We start from the raw sequence: 13856 nt of genomic DNA, 5'->3' as shown, positions 1-13856 counted from the left end.
TAGAGAGTTGAAGATACAAATTGATTAAAGCAAATAGTAAAAATTGAAACTGAATTTTCGAATTTGAATATACCAACCCTTGCTGCTTTTTCCTTATATTGTAGAATTTGATTAAACTGAATGATCGATTTTTAAGCTGGCATATTTATTTATTTGTTTAAAAATTAAAGGGAAATGAATAAATATTTGAATTCAATATCATGAAAAGTAAAGCTCGATAGTCAAAACAAAATTCCTAATTGTATAACCATCCTAGAATACAAAAGATAAAAACAAAAAGAAATATATAGATTAAAACTTTTTCTGTCTTTTTCTTGATGATTGCAATCTTACAAACTTTTCAACACATAAAGTACGTCCTTTTTGCTTATTGCTCTTATGATATAGTATATACATAACGTGTACCAAATTGTTGGCATGATAATTACAATAGACATGCACATTTTTTTATATCGTATTTATTATTCTCCAAAACAAATATGACTAAATCATCAAAGAAAGGTAAATGCTACTTGTTGTGTGTATTTTTTATTTCTTTGAGCCATCATATTTATTTAGGCGGTTAAAACCACTAACTAGAACTTATGATTGTGATTTTTCATTGAACATTTTTTTATCACTAAGCATTAAGTATCAAACAGATTTTTAAAACTTCACTTAGAGATGGAATATGTATTTAAGATATTTGATGTCAAAAAATAAAATGTACTAAGATATTCAATTCTATAAGCTATCTCTTATTTTTTTTTTTGCATTTGTCCCTAATTTTATGTTATTCGAGATCATAGGTTCGTATCCAACCAAAATGGTATGAAAAACACTGCTATTTTTTTTTTGGGTTAAATTATATATATGTTATATACTGTGTGTATTTATTTCGTATCATTGTTGTATGTAATTTGTTATACTTAGATGAAAAAATCGTTGAGGAATGTAAAAATACGATACAAATAAATGCAATAAGCGCGTGATCAAATAAAGAACGTAACTCCGTTTCAGAAAGAATAGAAGAACATTTGTATTTATTTTCTTTTTTTTAAAAAAATTAATTCTTTCAGCCATCATATTTTTTTTTCAAAAGGAGCAATTTTTTTCTTTCAGCCATCATATTTATTTAGGCTTGTTAGTGTTAATGTGCTCTCAACTACTCTGGGTTCCTCGCTCCTTTCAACTAGTTCTATATAATCCAATTGAACAGAGAGCAAAAATCAAAAGAAAAAAAAGAAAAAAACAAACCAGAGATGAATAGCCTTAACTTTTTTAGAGTTCTTATTGCAACTTTCCATCTCCTCCTCCTCCAGTCGTACGCAGGTTAGCTCTTTGATAATGTAGTTAGATCTTTACATACTGTACGTACGTATGATCCATTGTTTATACACTTTTGTAAGCTTAACTCTCTTTAAATTTTTTCAGTGCAAGGGATTATCAGAATCGCGTTGACGCTGGGTAATACTTCATTCAACAAAAACGGAGTGGGGATGACGACTTCTAAGCAAGATATCTATTTCGGGGAAATAGCAATTGGTACTCCGGGGCAACGTTTCACAGTTCTGTTTGATACCGGCAGTAGTGAGCTTTGGGTACCGTCTGGGAAATGGCCGGGCAAGAAGCCTCACAATCTTTACGAGTCGGAAAAATCAAGCACTTACAAACCCAGTGGTAAGTTTTCAAATCTACTTTTCTTAGTTTTTTTCTATAAGAAATGTAACCATATATACAAATACAGTGTAAATTCTATTGACGATCTAACACATTTGTGTATAATATATGAACCGATGTAGCCATCAAGTACGGGCGAGGTGCTCTCACAGGCTTTCTAAGCATTGACACTGTCGATGTTGGTGGAATTACTATAACTGATCAGTCCTTCACAGAGGCCCGTTCTACTCCGAGTATAGAAGACCCACTTCTAGATGAAACCTTTGATGGCATATTGGGACTTGGGAGTCCTCAACTTTCTTCAACAAAAACTGTTCCTGTCTGGTATTCGATGATGAAACAAGGAAAGATTGAAAAGAACATTTTCTCCATATGGCTTGGGAGGTCTGAGAGCTCTGGAGCAGGAGGGGAGATAGTGTTCGGAGGAACAAACCCAGCTCACTATACGGGACAGCACACTTATGTCACCGTGAAAGGGCGTAGACACTCTTTCCAAATGAACAACATATTTGTCGGAAAAGCAGATACCAAGAGATGCTCAAGAGGCTGCAAAGTGTTTGTTGACTCGGGCACTACAAACATTATTGGTCCAACGTTACAAAAATAAAATAAGATAATACTTAGTGAAGAATTTTATATTAATTGTCGCACGATCAAATTTTTGTTTTTTGTTGACGTAATTTGATTATAGGCTATGATCAAGGACATCAATGATAGAATCAAACTATCACCAGATTGCAAAAAGTTCAAGAAGCTGCCTGATGTAACCTTTTCGATAGACGGAAAGAGTTTCTCAGTCAGTCCACGTGATGTAAGTCTATTAGACCATCGTTACTCGAGAAACAGGAGAACATTTTTCAGAAAATAAAAAAAAAAGTTTTTTATTATATATATTCATTTTTTATTTATTTTTTACTATATATACCAATGAGAAAATGACACCTCTCTGTTTAGTAGAGAAAACCGTTTCTTCCAGTCCTCCAGCAAGTAACGATTTCTTCTGATTTCTTTTCTCTCTCTTCTTTTTATTATTTTTTTAATAAAAGCAATCATGTGAGTAACCACCGATGTGGATGCCCTTAGACGGACATTTTTCTTTCCGCCGTTTAGTTTATTTTCTCTTGACTTCTTTACAATGTTTTTTTTTTCCAGTATATTCGTCGGAAGAGACCAAAAGAATGCACAAGTAGATTCGAGGGCATCGATGGTTTTAATTTCTGGTAAGTTTTTATTTTTATCAATATCTTTACACGAATTTTTTGGTTTAAATAATTTGTAAAAAACAAATCTTTTGACTGATTGCGGTTTAATTGCGTAGGGTACTTGGCATGCCATTCCTACGAGCCTTCCATACTGTGTATGACTACACGGATGAACCAATTGTGAAAATTGGCTTTGCTAAGTCGGTTTAGATTCTTACTAGAAACTAAGGGTTTATATAAGAATGTTTCTGAGTACTGATTGATCATATGAAAAAGATCACTAATGTAAGAGAATTAATAAATTTTCAATAACAATGTATAATGGTCTTTTTGTTAATTAAGTACACTGCATGAACCGTATCAAAAACAGTATGAACAAAAATTACATGGCGACTTTACTTTTTCTAGGAATTTTGACAAAAATTACATGGCGACTTTATCAATCTTGATTGAGTAATACAATTAATTGATTCTCTAATTTCAAAAAATCATATTCCATCTCTAAATTGTGATTAGCTGTTTTTTTTCTTCCTTTTCTGTTAAAATGCTTTTTTCAATAGTATTTATAAACAAAAGAACTCAACTACACAGCAGATAAATAAAACTGAAATATTAGGTGGGTAAACTCTGATAGCTAAGGGGATCTAAGCCTTTTGAAAAGCCCACAAAGGAATGTGAACTCAACGTGAAACAGAGAGCTTGCATGCAGATATTGCATGCATAGCATGAAATAGGTTGGAAATTTAACATGGTCTCATCTCATAATGTTAACATTAAAATTTATATGGTCTCATAATTCAAATTGAAACAGTAACTTTGATTTTTTATTTTATTTTATTGGCTGGTTCTGTTTTGTCTTTTGGTGTTAGTTTAAGTCAAAGACTCGTTAAACGCCTACTCAAATCACAATTCAGCATATACCACGTAAAAATAACACCATTTGGCCATAAATGAGCTATGAACCGATCATACAAGAACTAACAGATACAATATGTACTAACTCCAATTAGCAAATGTAATAATAGAGAATAGTCACTTATAAGATATTCCAGCTACAATAGCAAATGAGTTCTCGGAGCTTGAGAAGATATGGGTTGTATGGCCCCCTCTGTAAAGGTTACAATCCTTTTTAAATCCCTTCAGATGATTACAAGTCTGATAAAGCTTCTTTTTGTCGATATGGAAATTATTGTGTCTATTGTTTATGCCTCTTCTACCAGCAGTGAGGAGAGGAAACTACTTTGGTCCAAGATCAAGCCACTTCGCCTCTTCTTGGAAACAAGCCGTGGATAGTCACTGGGGAGTTCAATAAGATTTTTTCACCTCAAGAGCATTTCATGCCAACTACTGCTACTCCTACAAGGGGGATGAGCGATTTTAGCCATTGTCTTATTAATGCTCATCTTGCGGATCTCCCCTTCTATGGTTACACTTTCACTTGGTCCAACAAGCACACCATCGATCCTATAGCAAAGAAGCTTGACAGAATCCTGGTAAATGATGAGTGGATGTCAGCCTTTCCTACTTCTTTAGGAGTTTTTGGAGAGCCTGGTTTCTCTGACCATAGTCCCTGCTGTACTTCTTAGAGACCACCAAACCTAAGATCTGTAGGCCTTTCAAATTCCTAACCTTGCTCAATAACAATGCCGACTTCGCTCCTTTGGTCAAGTTATGGTGGACTGCTCTCTCTTTCGACGGTTCAAAGATGCTGAGGATCTCTAAGAAGCTCAAGGTTCTGAAAAGAGTGATTAAAGATTTCAGTAAGGACAATTACTCAAATCAAGAAAAGAGAGTTTCGGAAGCCTTTGAGAACCTTCAACACTGTCAACACGCTCTGCTATCTTCTCCTTCTTCACAAGCGGTACTGTTGGAAAGAGAGGCACACACAAAATGGTGTACGCTCGCCAATGCAGAGGAATCATACCACAGGCAAAAATCTCGCATATGTTGGCTTGAGCAGGGGGATAAATGCTCAAAGTTTTTCCACCGGGTTGTGTTGTCTCGGCTGAACCAGAATCAAATACTATATCTCCTTGATGACAACGATCAGCTGGTTGACTCGAAGTCTGGAGTTCAGCAGCTCGCAGTATAAGTTTTCCAGAATTTGCTTGGTAAGAATAGCCACTCTCACACTCCATCTGTTGATGAGATCGCAACAATTGTTCCCCAAAGATGTTCCGCATCTGCTCTTCAGGTACTGTCTACACCTTTCACGCCTTTGGAGATAAATAACGCTCTGTTCTCTTTGCCAAAAAACAAAGCATTGGGGCCTGACGGTTATTGTGAGGAATTCTATACGGCTCAATGGGACACAGTCGGTTTAGACCTGATCGAAGCGGTCATGGAATTTTATCACACTGGCCAGCTCCTGAAGCAATGGAATTCTACCTTACTAACCTTGATCCCGAAAACCACCAATGCTTCAAGAATGACTGAATTTCGTCCTATTGCATGCTGCAACACCATCTACAAAGTCATGTCAAAGCTCCTTGCCAACCGTCTGAAGACAATGCTTCCAGATCTTGTTGCTAATTCACAATCTGCATTCATCTCAGGAAGGTTGCTCGTTGAAAATGTGCTGCTTGCTACAGAACTAGTGCAAGGATTTAACCACAAGAATATCATCGGGAGAGGTATGCTAAAAACTTATCTGAAGAAGGCGTTTGATTATGTGCAATGGGGCTTCATCATTAACGTGCTCCGAGCTATGAACTTCCCAAGCCATTTTGTCACACTTATCAAAGAGTGTATCACGACTCCAAGCTTCTCTATATCAGTTAATGGAGAATCTTGTGGATACTTTAAGGGAGCAAAGGGTTTACGACAAGGTGATTCTATATCCCCTTACTTATTCACTATAGCTATGGAAGTATTCACCCAAATGATAAATGCCATCTATAACAATAACTCCATTGGACATCATGCGCAAGCTTCAAATCCACAAGTAACCCATCTTGATTTTGCAGACGACATAATGGTGTTCTTTGATGGCAAGAAAAAATCCCTGGAAAATATTATCAATGTGCTTCAGAGCTTCTCAGATATCTCAGGTCTCTCAATGAATAGGGAGAAGACGGATCTATTCTTAGCTGGAGTGAACCAGGATGAAACCTATGGGTGTGCCTCCCTTGGCTTAAGACTTGGTTCACTACCTATTCGTTATCTTGGTCTACCCTTGATGCACAGAAAGTTACGGATTTCAGACTATAAGCCTCTGCTAGACAAGATTTCCTCAAGATTCTCTTCCTGGTTTGCACATGCTTTATCATATGCAGGACGTAAGGAGCTGATATCTGCGGTTATTTATGGTATCGTAAACTTCTGGGCATCTGCATTTATCCTGCCCAAGGGTTGCATCAAAAGCATTGAAAGTCTGTGTATAAGATTCTTATGGTGTGGAGACATTTCAAAGAGGCCAAACGCTAAAGTGGCATGGCAAGTTCTGTGCCTACCAAAAGAGGAAGGTGGTTTGGGTTTCAGATGCTTTGTTAAATGGAACCGAACCCTTTGTCTAAAACTCATTTGGAGGTTATTAACTGCTACAGATTCTCTTTGGGCTGAGTGGATTCGTAACAACAAAATCAAGGATGCGGTTTTTTGACATATCGATGAGAAGAAATATACCTCCTGAACATGGAGATCTATTCTCCACCTTCGGCCCCTTGCAGCTCAGTTTGTCAGATGCGAAGTTGGTAATGGTGAAAAGGCAAGTTTCTGGTTTGACTGGTGGTCCCCTTTTGGTCCTCTCATTCAGTTTCTAGGTCCCTCGGGTCCTTCTCAGCTAGGCATAACTCTAACAGGAACAATATCGCAAGCTTGTTCACCCTCGGGGTGGTCTCTCAGGCTCGCTCGATCTCCTCAAGCAGAGTCCTTGCAAATCCACCTTACAACCTTGCCAAATCCTTCTCTGTGCTTTGAACCAGATAAATATTTTTGGAGGGTGGAAAATGCAGAGTTTGATCAATTCAATGCAAAGGAAACGTGGGAATCAGTAAGGCCACGTCAGGCTCCTCTGCACTGGACGAAACAGGTTTGGTTTAAAGGAGCGATTCCAAGACACGCCTTTATGATGTGGATCACTCATCTTGACAGGCTTCCCATAAGAACAAGACTGGCAAGCTGGGGCATGCAGATCGAAACAAAGTGTTGCTTATGTGGTAACCATCCTGAAACCCGAGAACACTTATTCCTTCATTGTGAGATTAGTGAGGAAATGTGGTTGGAGGTAACTAGGAGGCTAGGATACAGGCCTTTTGTCTTACACACATGAAATGCTTTCACGAGCTGGCTAGACATGCCTGATTCGACTTCTACTCAGACACTCCGGCGACTAGTGGCTCAAGCTACAATTTATGCTATATGGATAGAGAGGAATGCACGCCTGCATAACAACCTGATAACACCACCGCATATCCTGCTCAAACAGCTAGACAGGCAGATACGAGATGCCATACTTGCAAAGGGACATCGCAAAAATTTCAGGATGTTGCTGCAAGCCTGGTTGAGATTTGGCTAGTACTTCCCGGATCATGGATTCCAGTATCAGATTCCCGTTTGTCTTTTATTTTTTTGTGGCATCGGCTATCTCTTGTATTCAAAAGCCATTGTAAACATTACAATTGAGTTTCTTAAATGAAAATTTACAGTTTTACAAAAAAAAAGAATTAGCAAAAGACCTTTGATATCACACTTTTTTAAACAGTACCAAATAGTCCTATCAGAATTTTTTCCATTTATCAGTATCTTTTCGTAGTTTGATGATGGAAACACAATGTTATTTGTTCCCACTATTTTGTTATGTAAAACATACAAGTAGATAGTATTATTCATATTAGTCGATGTTAATTTATTTCATTTAACCTTACGAAAATAAATTTAGTTTCTAATGGTTCCCTCAATACAAAATAACAAGTTTCGTGACATAAATGTTGAACTGATGCTTTTATTATTATTGCACAAAACAAGTGCTATAATTAACAAAGATATGATAGCAGTATTAGAAACCGCTATCTAAAGTGCTTGACTTATTATCGCGGGCGATACAGCAGCGTTTTTAATAACGCTATCATATCATTAAGATAGCGTTTTTGTGGTGTTATTAATAATTGTTTTTCTTGTAGTGATTTATTTCATTTAACCTTACGACGATAAATATAGTTTCTAATGGTTCCCTCAATACAAAATAACTAGGATATATTCCGTGCTTAAAGCACGGGTCAACATTTTTAAAAACATTTATAATAATAAGATTATTGTTTTATTTAAAAAAAAAAATATTTTGTTTGAGATAATATTTATTTTTAATTGTTATGTATTAGTCTATTTGAATACTAATTATTTCAGAATATTATAGTATTTTATTTTCGATGTATTATTACAGTTTTATATTGTTTATTTGTTGTATTTGCATCATTATTTTGTGAAATATAAAATAGTAATTTTAATATTATAACTGTGAGAAAATAAAAATTATTAATTTATCATCTATATAAATTTAGTTTTATCAACCCGCCAATGTGGAAATTAAAACACACATTTTCATACATTGAGTAATATATCTTCGTTTTAAAAAATTCAAATCACAACGTATGCAGAAAAATATGCATTTTATTAATTAAAAGTATTATATGAAAATTCCAAAAAAATTGTAAATAAAATAAAATAAAGATGATAGGAGAATCATAATTGGAAATCTTAACAAAATCTTCGAATTTAGTTATTAAAAATAATTGTATTGTATACTTGGATATAAATCTTAGTATTTAAATTTATGATTGGTTTATATATATTTTTAAAAAATAATTAGTAATTTCGTCCATAATTTATTAGAGAGAGAAAATATTTTTTTAGATTTTAAGATTTTTTAATATTTGATCTGTGATTATTTTTTATTTTTAATTAATTATATTTATTTAAATTAGTTAATTAAACTTAATTATTTTTTTTAGTGGCAATTGAATATAATTTTTTATACATTTTAAAGTTAGTTTCATATTTGTACTTCTCAATTAATATAATAGGACAAGTTTCGTGACATAGATGTTGAACTGATGCTTTTATTTCTAATAAAACAGTCAATATTGAAGCATTTTATTGTCTTTAAGCTATATAATAGACTCGTTCGGAGGAGGCAACAAGTGAACCGTAATTTTGGGAAGTTGGTATTGTTTTCTTATTATAATGGTTGGACCAAAAATGGTCAACCAAGAATGGTCATTGGTCAAATTCTTCCTCTAATTCCTCTTAAATCTACAACTATTAATAGTTCTTTCATAGAAAAAAAAGAAAAATTAAGGGACAATTGGCCACAAAATGTTTTAGTAATTTTTTTTTTCTGAGTTTTTTCCCCATAAAAAGTTGGGAAATTATTATTTTGTTTTTTGATAAAATTACAATTTTAGCCATGTCGAAAAGGAATAATATAGGTGGACATATTATTATTTACTTTTTTTAAAGAGTATAATGGACATTAAAATGTTGCTTTGCAATATTTTAAAATTGTGAGGATATTATTTAATAAATATTTTGAAAAGAGATTTTTTGACTCATTTACTCAAAAATTAAAACTGTCAAAATTGAGTTTTGATCATCCAAAGTTCTATATATATATATATATATATATATATATATATATATATATATATATATATATATATAGAAGAGTCAAGAATCTCACACCTATCAAAGTTCTACATATAACTTTCTTTTTTTTTGGTATGTTTATAAATATTTATTAATTTTATATTATATTACAAATAAAATTTGTACTATATGCAACATATATATCTCTTATAGACATGAATCCATTTGTTTTTAGAATTGGTATGGTGAGATACATGTCTCTTTTTAGAGGAATAGGGTAGGCTTTCTTTTTAGGATTTATTTTGGTTTTCTTATTTAAATGTTTCTAAGGCATGTCTCTATTACTGAGAGAAGAATTCCTTCCTTCTGATTAATAATTATTTTCATTGGAGACACTCAAAGACTCTTGGATGGATTCTCCTTCTCAGATGTTAGATGGCTCAAGCTGGTCCATGCTTCCTTCAGATCTGATAATCATGGTTTTTGAACGTCTTGGGTTCGCAGATTTTCAGCGAGCAAAATCAGTTTGTCAATCTTGGCTATATGCTTCAAGGGAATCAGCACCAAGCAATCAAGTCCCTTGGCTGATTATTTTCCCAGAGAAAGGTAAAAACTATTGTCTTTTGTTTAATCCCGAGGAAAAAGAGAAGAAGTATAGAATTAAAGATCTGGTTCACAACTTTTCAAATAGTCACTGTTTGGCTACATGTGGTAGTTGGTTTTTTATGCGAGATCCTCTATATAATGTCTACATTATGAATTTATTCACCCGTGAGAGAATTGATCTTCCGTCTCTGGAGTCTAAGTTTAGTAAGATAGAGATTGAGCGTACCATAGATGATATGTTCCATATAAAAATTGATGGTGAATATACTGGATATCCTGAAAAGGACATAGATATTACATTCCCTTTACTATGGATTGATGAAAAAACCAAAGATTTTGTGGTTATATGGTTTTTCTATTACCGAAGATATCGATATATAGTTTATTCTAGAAAAGGAGATCATCTTTGGAACCATGCTCATTACTGCAGTGAAGGCTCGATAGTTGTTGACATGGTATACAAAGATCATAAGATTTATTTGTATACCGGCTCTCGTGATGTCCAAGTCTTGGATTTTTCTACAGATATTCCGCGAATAATTTTTGAAACACAAGTTAACTATGTTAGGTGTGGGTCTAAGGGAATCCCACGCCGCGTTTACCCAGAGCTTGGTGATGTGTGGAAGATGAAAGAAAAACATCTTGTAGTCACGTTGACTGGAGAACCCCTCCTAGTTAAGAGCATATTAAGGAGTGATTCTCATCTTTGGACATTTCGCATCTACAAAATGGATTCTTCAAATGCTAAGTGGGAGAAAATTACTTGTTTGGGAGATGAAGCAATACTTTTAGATCAAGGTACCACCGTGCTTGCTAATGACAACAAAAATATCAATAGAAATTCAATATATTTTAGTGGCTATCGTTCTGGTTATGACTCTGCTTGGAGTGAAAATCATATATTTATCTTCAATCTCGACACACACGAGGTTCAAAGACCACATCAACATATTTTTCCCTCCATTCAATTATGCGATGCCCGATGGTTTGTGCCAAATTTCAAATGAACATGGCTGATTTCAACTTTATTGTATCTTTCTAGTGTTTTTCTTTGAATTCCATAAACATGTTATTTTTGACATGTGTTTCTTTTTTTTGGTCGATTAATAAATTTTAAACATTTGTTTTTATTTTATCTATGATATATTGAATAGTATACAATTTTCTGTTTGTCTCGAGAAATTAGGGAAAATCACCTTTTTATTTTGAAGTTAACAATTTGGGAAAATCGTCCGAAAATAAAATTTCTAAAATTTGGATTACCAAGTTTAATTACGTTAAAGACATTATTTAGACTCTGTTAATAGTTTCACAAGGTTACGTTTCATTTTTGTATGAATCATTCGTCTTATGGGATGATTGGATTTCAAATGAAGGCAAAGTCACTATAGGCGATTAATTCAATATTCATTTCATAACTTAGTGAGTCTAGTGCCTTAAACTAAACTTGTCATATAACTTTTTTTTAATCTAAACTTATCATATAAGAATTTATTTTGCAAGTGGGAAAGTAAATTAAACTTATCAATCATATAATATTTTAAAAAAACATATTGTAATCACATCAAATTTAGTTCACATCACAAAATTTTGTGGCCTTTTTCATTTTGATCCACATTTATTCTTACATGGTTTCTTCTTGGAAATTTTTGTTGAATGTACAATTTTCAGTTTTTTTTAAAGAAATTTGTGGGAATACAGCTTCTTAACATTTCTTTGAGATTTTAGTGAGGAAAAAAAAAGTGCTTTGGGGATCGGAATGGTGATGATACTCTAGAAGCGTTGTTGAAATTTTTTATATTAGTCGATGTAAATGTTTAATATGATTATTATTCTTGAGTCCTCATTAATCACAAGATGATCTTATTTGAAGAGATTACTTGCTTCGGGTCTCGATAAGGTACGCTATACATAAATCATCAGCATCCTGTTGACATAGCAAATGGGGAAGGAACGAAGGTTATATAACCTAACATAGCAATATGTATAGAATTCCATTTTATTTCGTTTTGAGTATAGATAAAGTGATAAATGATTCTTTTATTCTTTGACTTGCTGTACAAATCTGAGTAAAAGGATACAAATTATTTCGTTTATTTTTGCTCTTTCAATTCTATAGCTAGTTAGTTAGCAGCTATATCTGTTAAAGTTTCATTCACTTTTTTTTCTTACTTCTCTTTTACTATATACTCTTAAATAGTTTTCATATAATATGAAAACTCAAGGACTATAGTTTTCATTCTGTTGAAGCAATCGCTCTTGCTTAAACATTGCTTGCATTACTGATTAATATAGGATGTAGAAAGTTCATAGAATCGTTAAGGAGGAATTTAATATATATCCATAATCCCAAATCCCAATCTATTCGTTCTGTTTCACTAAAATTAGTTTTCTAACTTTTTTTATTTGTCTTATGAAGATAGATTTTGTGAACTTTCTATATCATATATTAATCAATTTTAGTAATGCAAACCTCTTGGTGCACCAAAAAAAAAAGTGTTATAAACCTCAAAAAATATATGAATGACGGATATTGAATTAGTATCGGTTCATAATGATTGAAAAGTATACAATTTTGGGGAAATGATGCACATAGTTATATGACAGTGCAATTTTGGCTAAAGAAATTATCAGATTTGTGATCCATAGTGCCAAACTAAAAGAATCTAATATCTACAGTCCCAATGTTGTCCATGTGCTGATGTGCATAATTTTGAAAATGAATTTTGGTATATAAACTTTTCATGAATGTAAGGTGGGGACGTCTAATGTTAATTACTTTAGTTGGAAAAACTGCATTAATGTTGTCTCTCTGACTCTTAAGTGCACGAGAAAGAAGAGAAAAGAAAAGTAATAGTGGGAAAAAATGAAAGGGTAGTGTGCTGCTCTAATTTACACGTTGAAACTCAAGATGCAGAAAAGTCAAAAACTAATTGTGAATTATAACTAAAATACACTTAACTTATGTTTGTAATACTTTGTAAAGTAAACAAGAAATAACAAAGAGAGAGAGGGAGAGAAGAGAGGCCACGAGAAAGGGAGAGAGTTTGGGAAGCTTTTGATCAAAGAACTTATGTATTACTAACTCTTCTTACACAACCTCTTATTTATAGTGTACTACAAAACACATGAGTCACTACCTATTAGTTGTAGTAATGACAAGTGGAGAAATGTAATGACAAATATTAATACTTCAAACATTACATAGACAAGTGTTATGCCATGTGTCTTGTGATGGATTAATCACAATTATATTTCATAATACTCCCCCTTGATTATCCATCACCATTGACGAGTTACATACTACCTCATTAAAAACCTTGTCACGGAAAAACCCATTGGGATAAAAGCCATGACAAGGGAAAAAGAGTATAGTAACGTAATCTCCCCCTCGAAAAATCTTCATAGATCTCGTAGATGCCGCATTCCAATACTCTGAATATGCTTTCGGAATGTTGAAGTAGGAAACACCTTTGTAAACATGCTTTATAGTTCCCAACGAATAGTGATGCAATTTCTCCCTTCATTGGCATTCTCCGTCGAAGTCGGTCTTTTCCGTGTTATCTGCTGCCTCGTTAAAAACCTTGTCATGAAAAAACCCAGTGGGATAAAAACCATGATAAGGAAAAAAGAGTGCAGCCACGCGAATCATCATATTCTCCCCCTGGAAGTATCATCTTCAAAATATGCATTTTGATCTCTGAAGATGCATTCTATATGAGGTAGTCGGAAGCACATTTGTAAATAACTCTGCTACATTGTTACTTGAGTTGATGGACTGGCTATCAACTTTCTTATTCTTGTCGA

General features: G+C 33.6%; 2 protein-coding genes and 1 pseudogene across 4 annotated transcripts; all 3 read left to right on the top strand.

The window, feature by feature from the left end:
* The first annotated feature begins 1146 nt into the window (after positions 1 to 1146).
* Positions 1147 to 3198, top strand: LOC104731313 (aspartic proteinase oryzasin-1-like). Of its 2 annotated transcripts, XM_019233938.2 has the most exons (5): positions 1147 to 1311; positions 1414 to 1659; positions 1782 to 2470; positions 2812 to 2879; positions 2978 to 3198. In XM_019233938.2, the coding sequence occupies exons 1-3, from the start codon at positions 1242 to 1244 to the stop codon at positions 2264 to 2266; spliced, it is 801 nt and encodes a 266-aa protein (XP_019089483.2). In that variant the 5' UTR covers positions 1147 to 1241; the 3' UTR covers positions 2267 to 2470; positions 2812 to 2879; positions 2978 to 3198. The 2 variants fall into 2 exon arrangements, with proteins under 2 accessions (XP_019089483.2, XP_087332856.1); XM_087476730.1 differs by having other exon boundaries at positions 1782 to 2879.
* Positions 3199 to 4198: 1000 nt separating this feature from the next.
* LOC147930382 (uncharacterized) lies at positions 4199 to 7377 on the top strand. The gene is made up of 5 exons (XM_087476842.1): positions 4199 to 4354; positions 4429 to 4947; positions 5056 to 6430; positions 6530 to 7086; positions 7180 to 7377. The coding sequence occupies exons 1-5, from the start codon at positions 4199 to 4201 to the stop codon at positions 7375 to 7377; spliced, it is 2805 nt and encodes a 934-aa protein (XP_087332968.1).
* Positions 7378 to 9642: 2265 nt separating this feature from the next.
* LOC104731311 (putative F-box protein At4g22060 pseudogene) lies at positions 9643 to 11184 on the top strand (annotated as a pseudogene). Its single transcript, XR_015575264.1, has one exon. The product of XR_015575264.1 is annotated as a putative F-box protein At4g22060 pseudogene (transcript).
* The last annotated feature ends 2672 nt before the right edge of the window (positions 11185 to 13856 follow it).

This window comes from Camelina sativa, chromosome 12 (genome assembly GCF_030686135.1).
Source record: "Camelina sativa cultivar CO46 ecotype springtype chromosome 12, ASM3068613v1".
Lineage (NCBI taxonomy): Eukaryota > Viridiplantae > Streptophyta > Magnoliopsida > Brassicales > Brassicaceae > Camelina > Camelina sativa.
This window is presented reverse-complemented; position numbering and strand designations above follow the sequence as displayed.

Excerpts from the sequence above, each read along its gene's own strand:
- LOC147930382 (XM_087476842.1), top strand. The coding sequence starts at position 4,199 with ATGCCAACTACTGCTACTCCTACAAGGGGGATGAGCGATTTTAGCCAT. Across the intron at positions 4,355-4,428 it reads AGAAGCTTGACAGAATCCTG|TCCCTGCTGTACTTCTTAGA; the intron begins GTAAATGATGAG and ends CTCTGACCATAG. Across the intron at positions 7,087-7,179 it reads GTGAGGAAATGTGGTTGGAG|ACACTCCGGCGACTAGTGGC; the intron begins GTAACTAGGAGG and ends ACTTCTACTCAG.
- LOC104731313 (XM_019233938.2), top strand. The coding sequence starts at position 1,242 with ATGAATAGCCTTAACTTTTTTAGAGTTCTTATTGCAACTTTCCATCTC. Across the intron at positions 1,312-1,413 it reads CCTCCTCCAGTCGTACGCAG|TGCAAGGGATTATCAGAATC; the intron begins GTTAGCTCTTTG and ends AAATTTTTTCAG. Across the intron at positions 1,660-1,781 it reads AAGCACTTACAAACCCAGTG|CCATCAAGTACGGGCGAGGT; the intron begins GTAAGTTTTCAA and ends GAACCGATGTAG.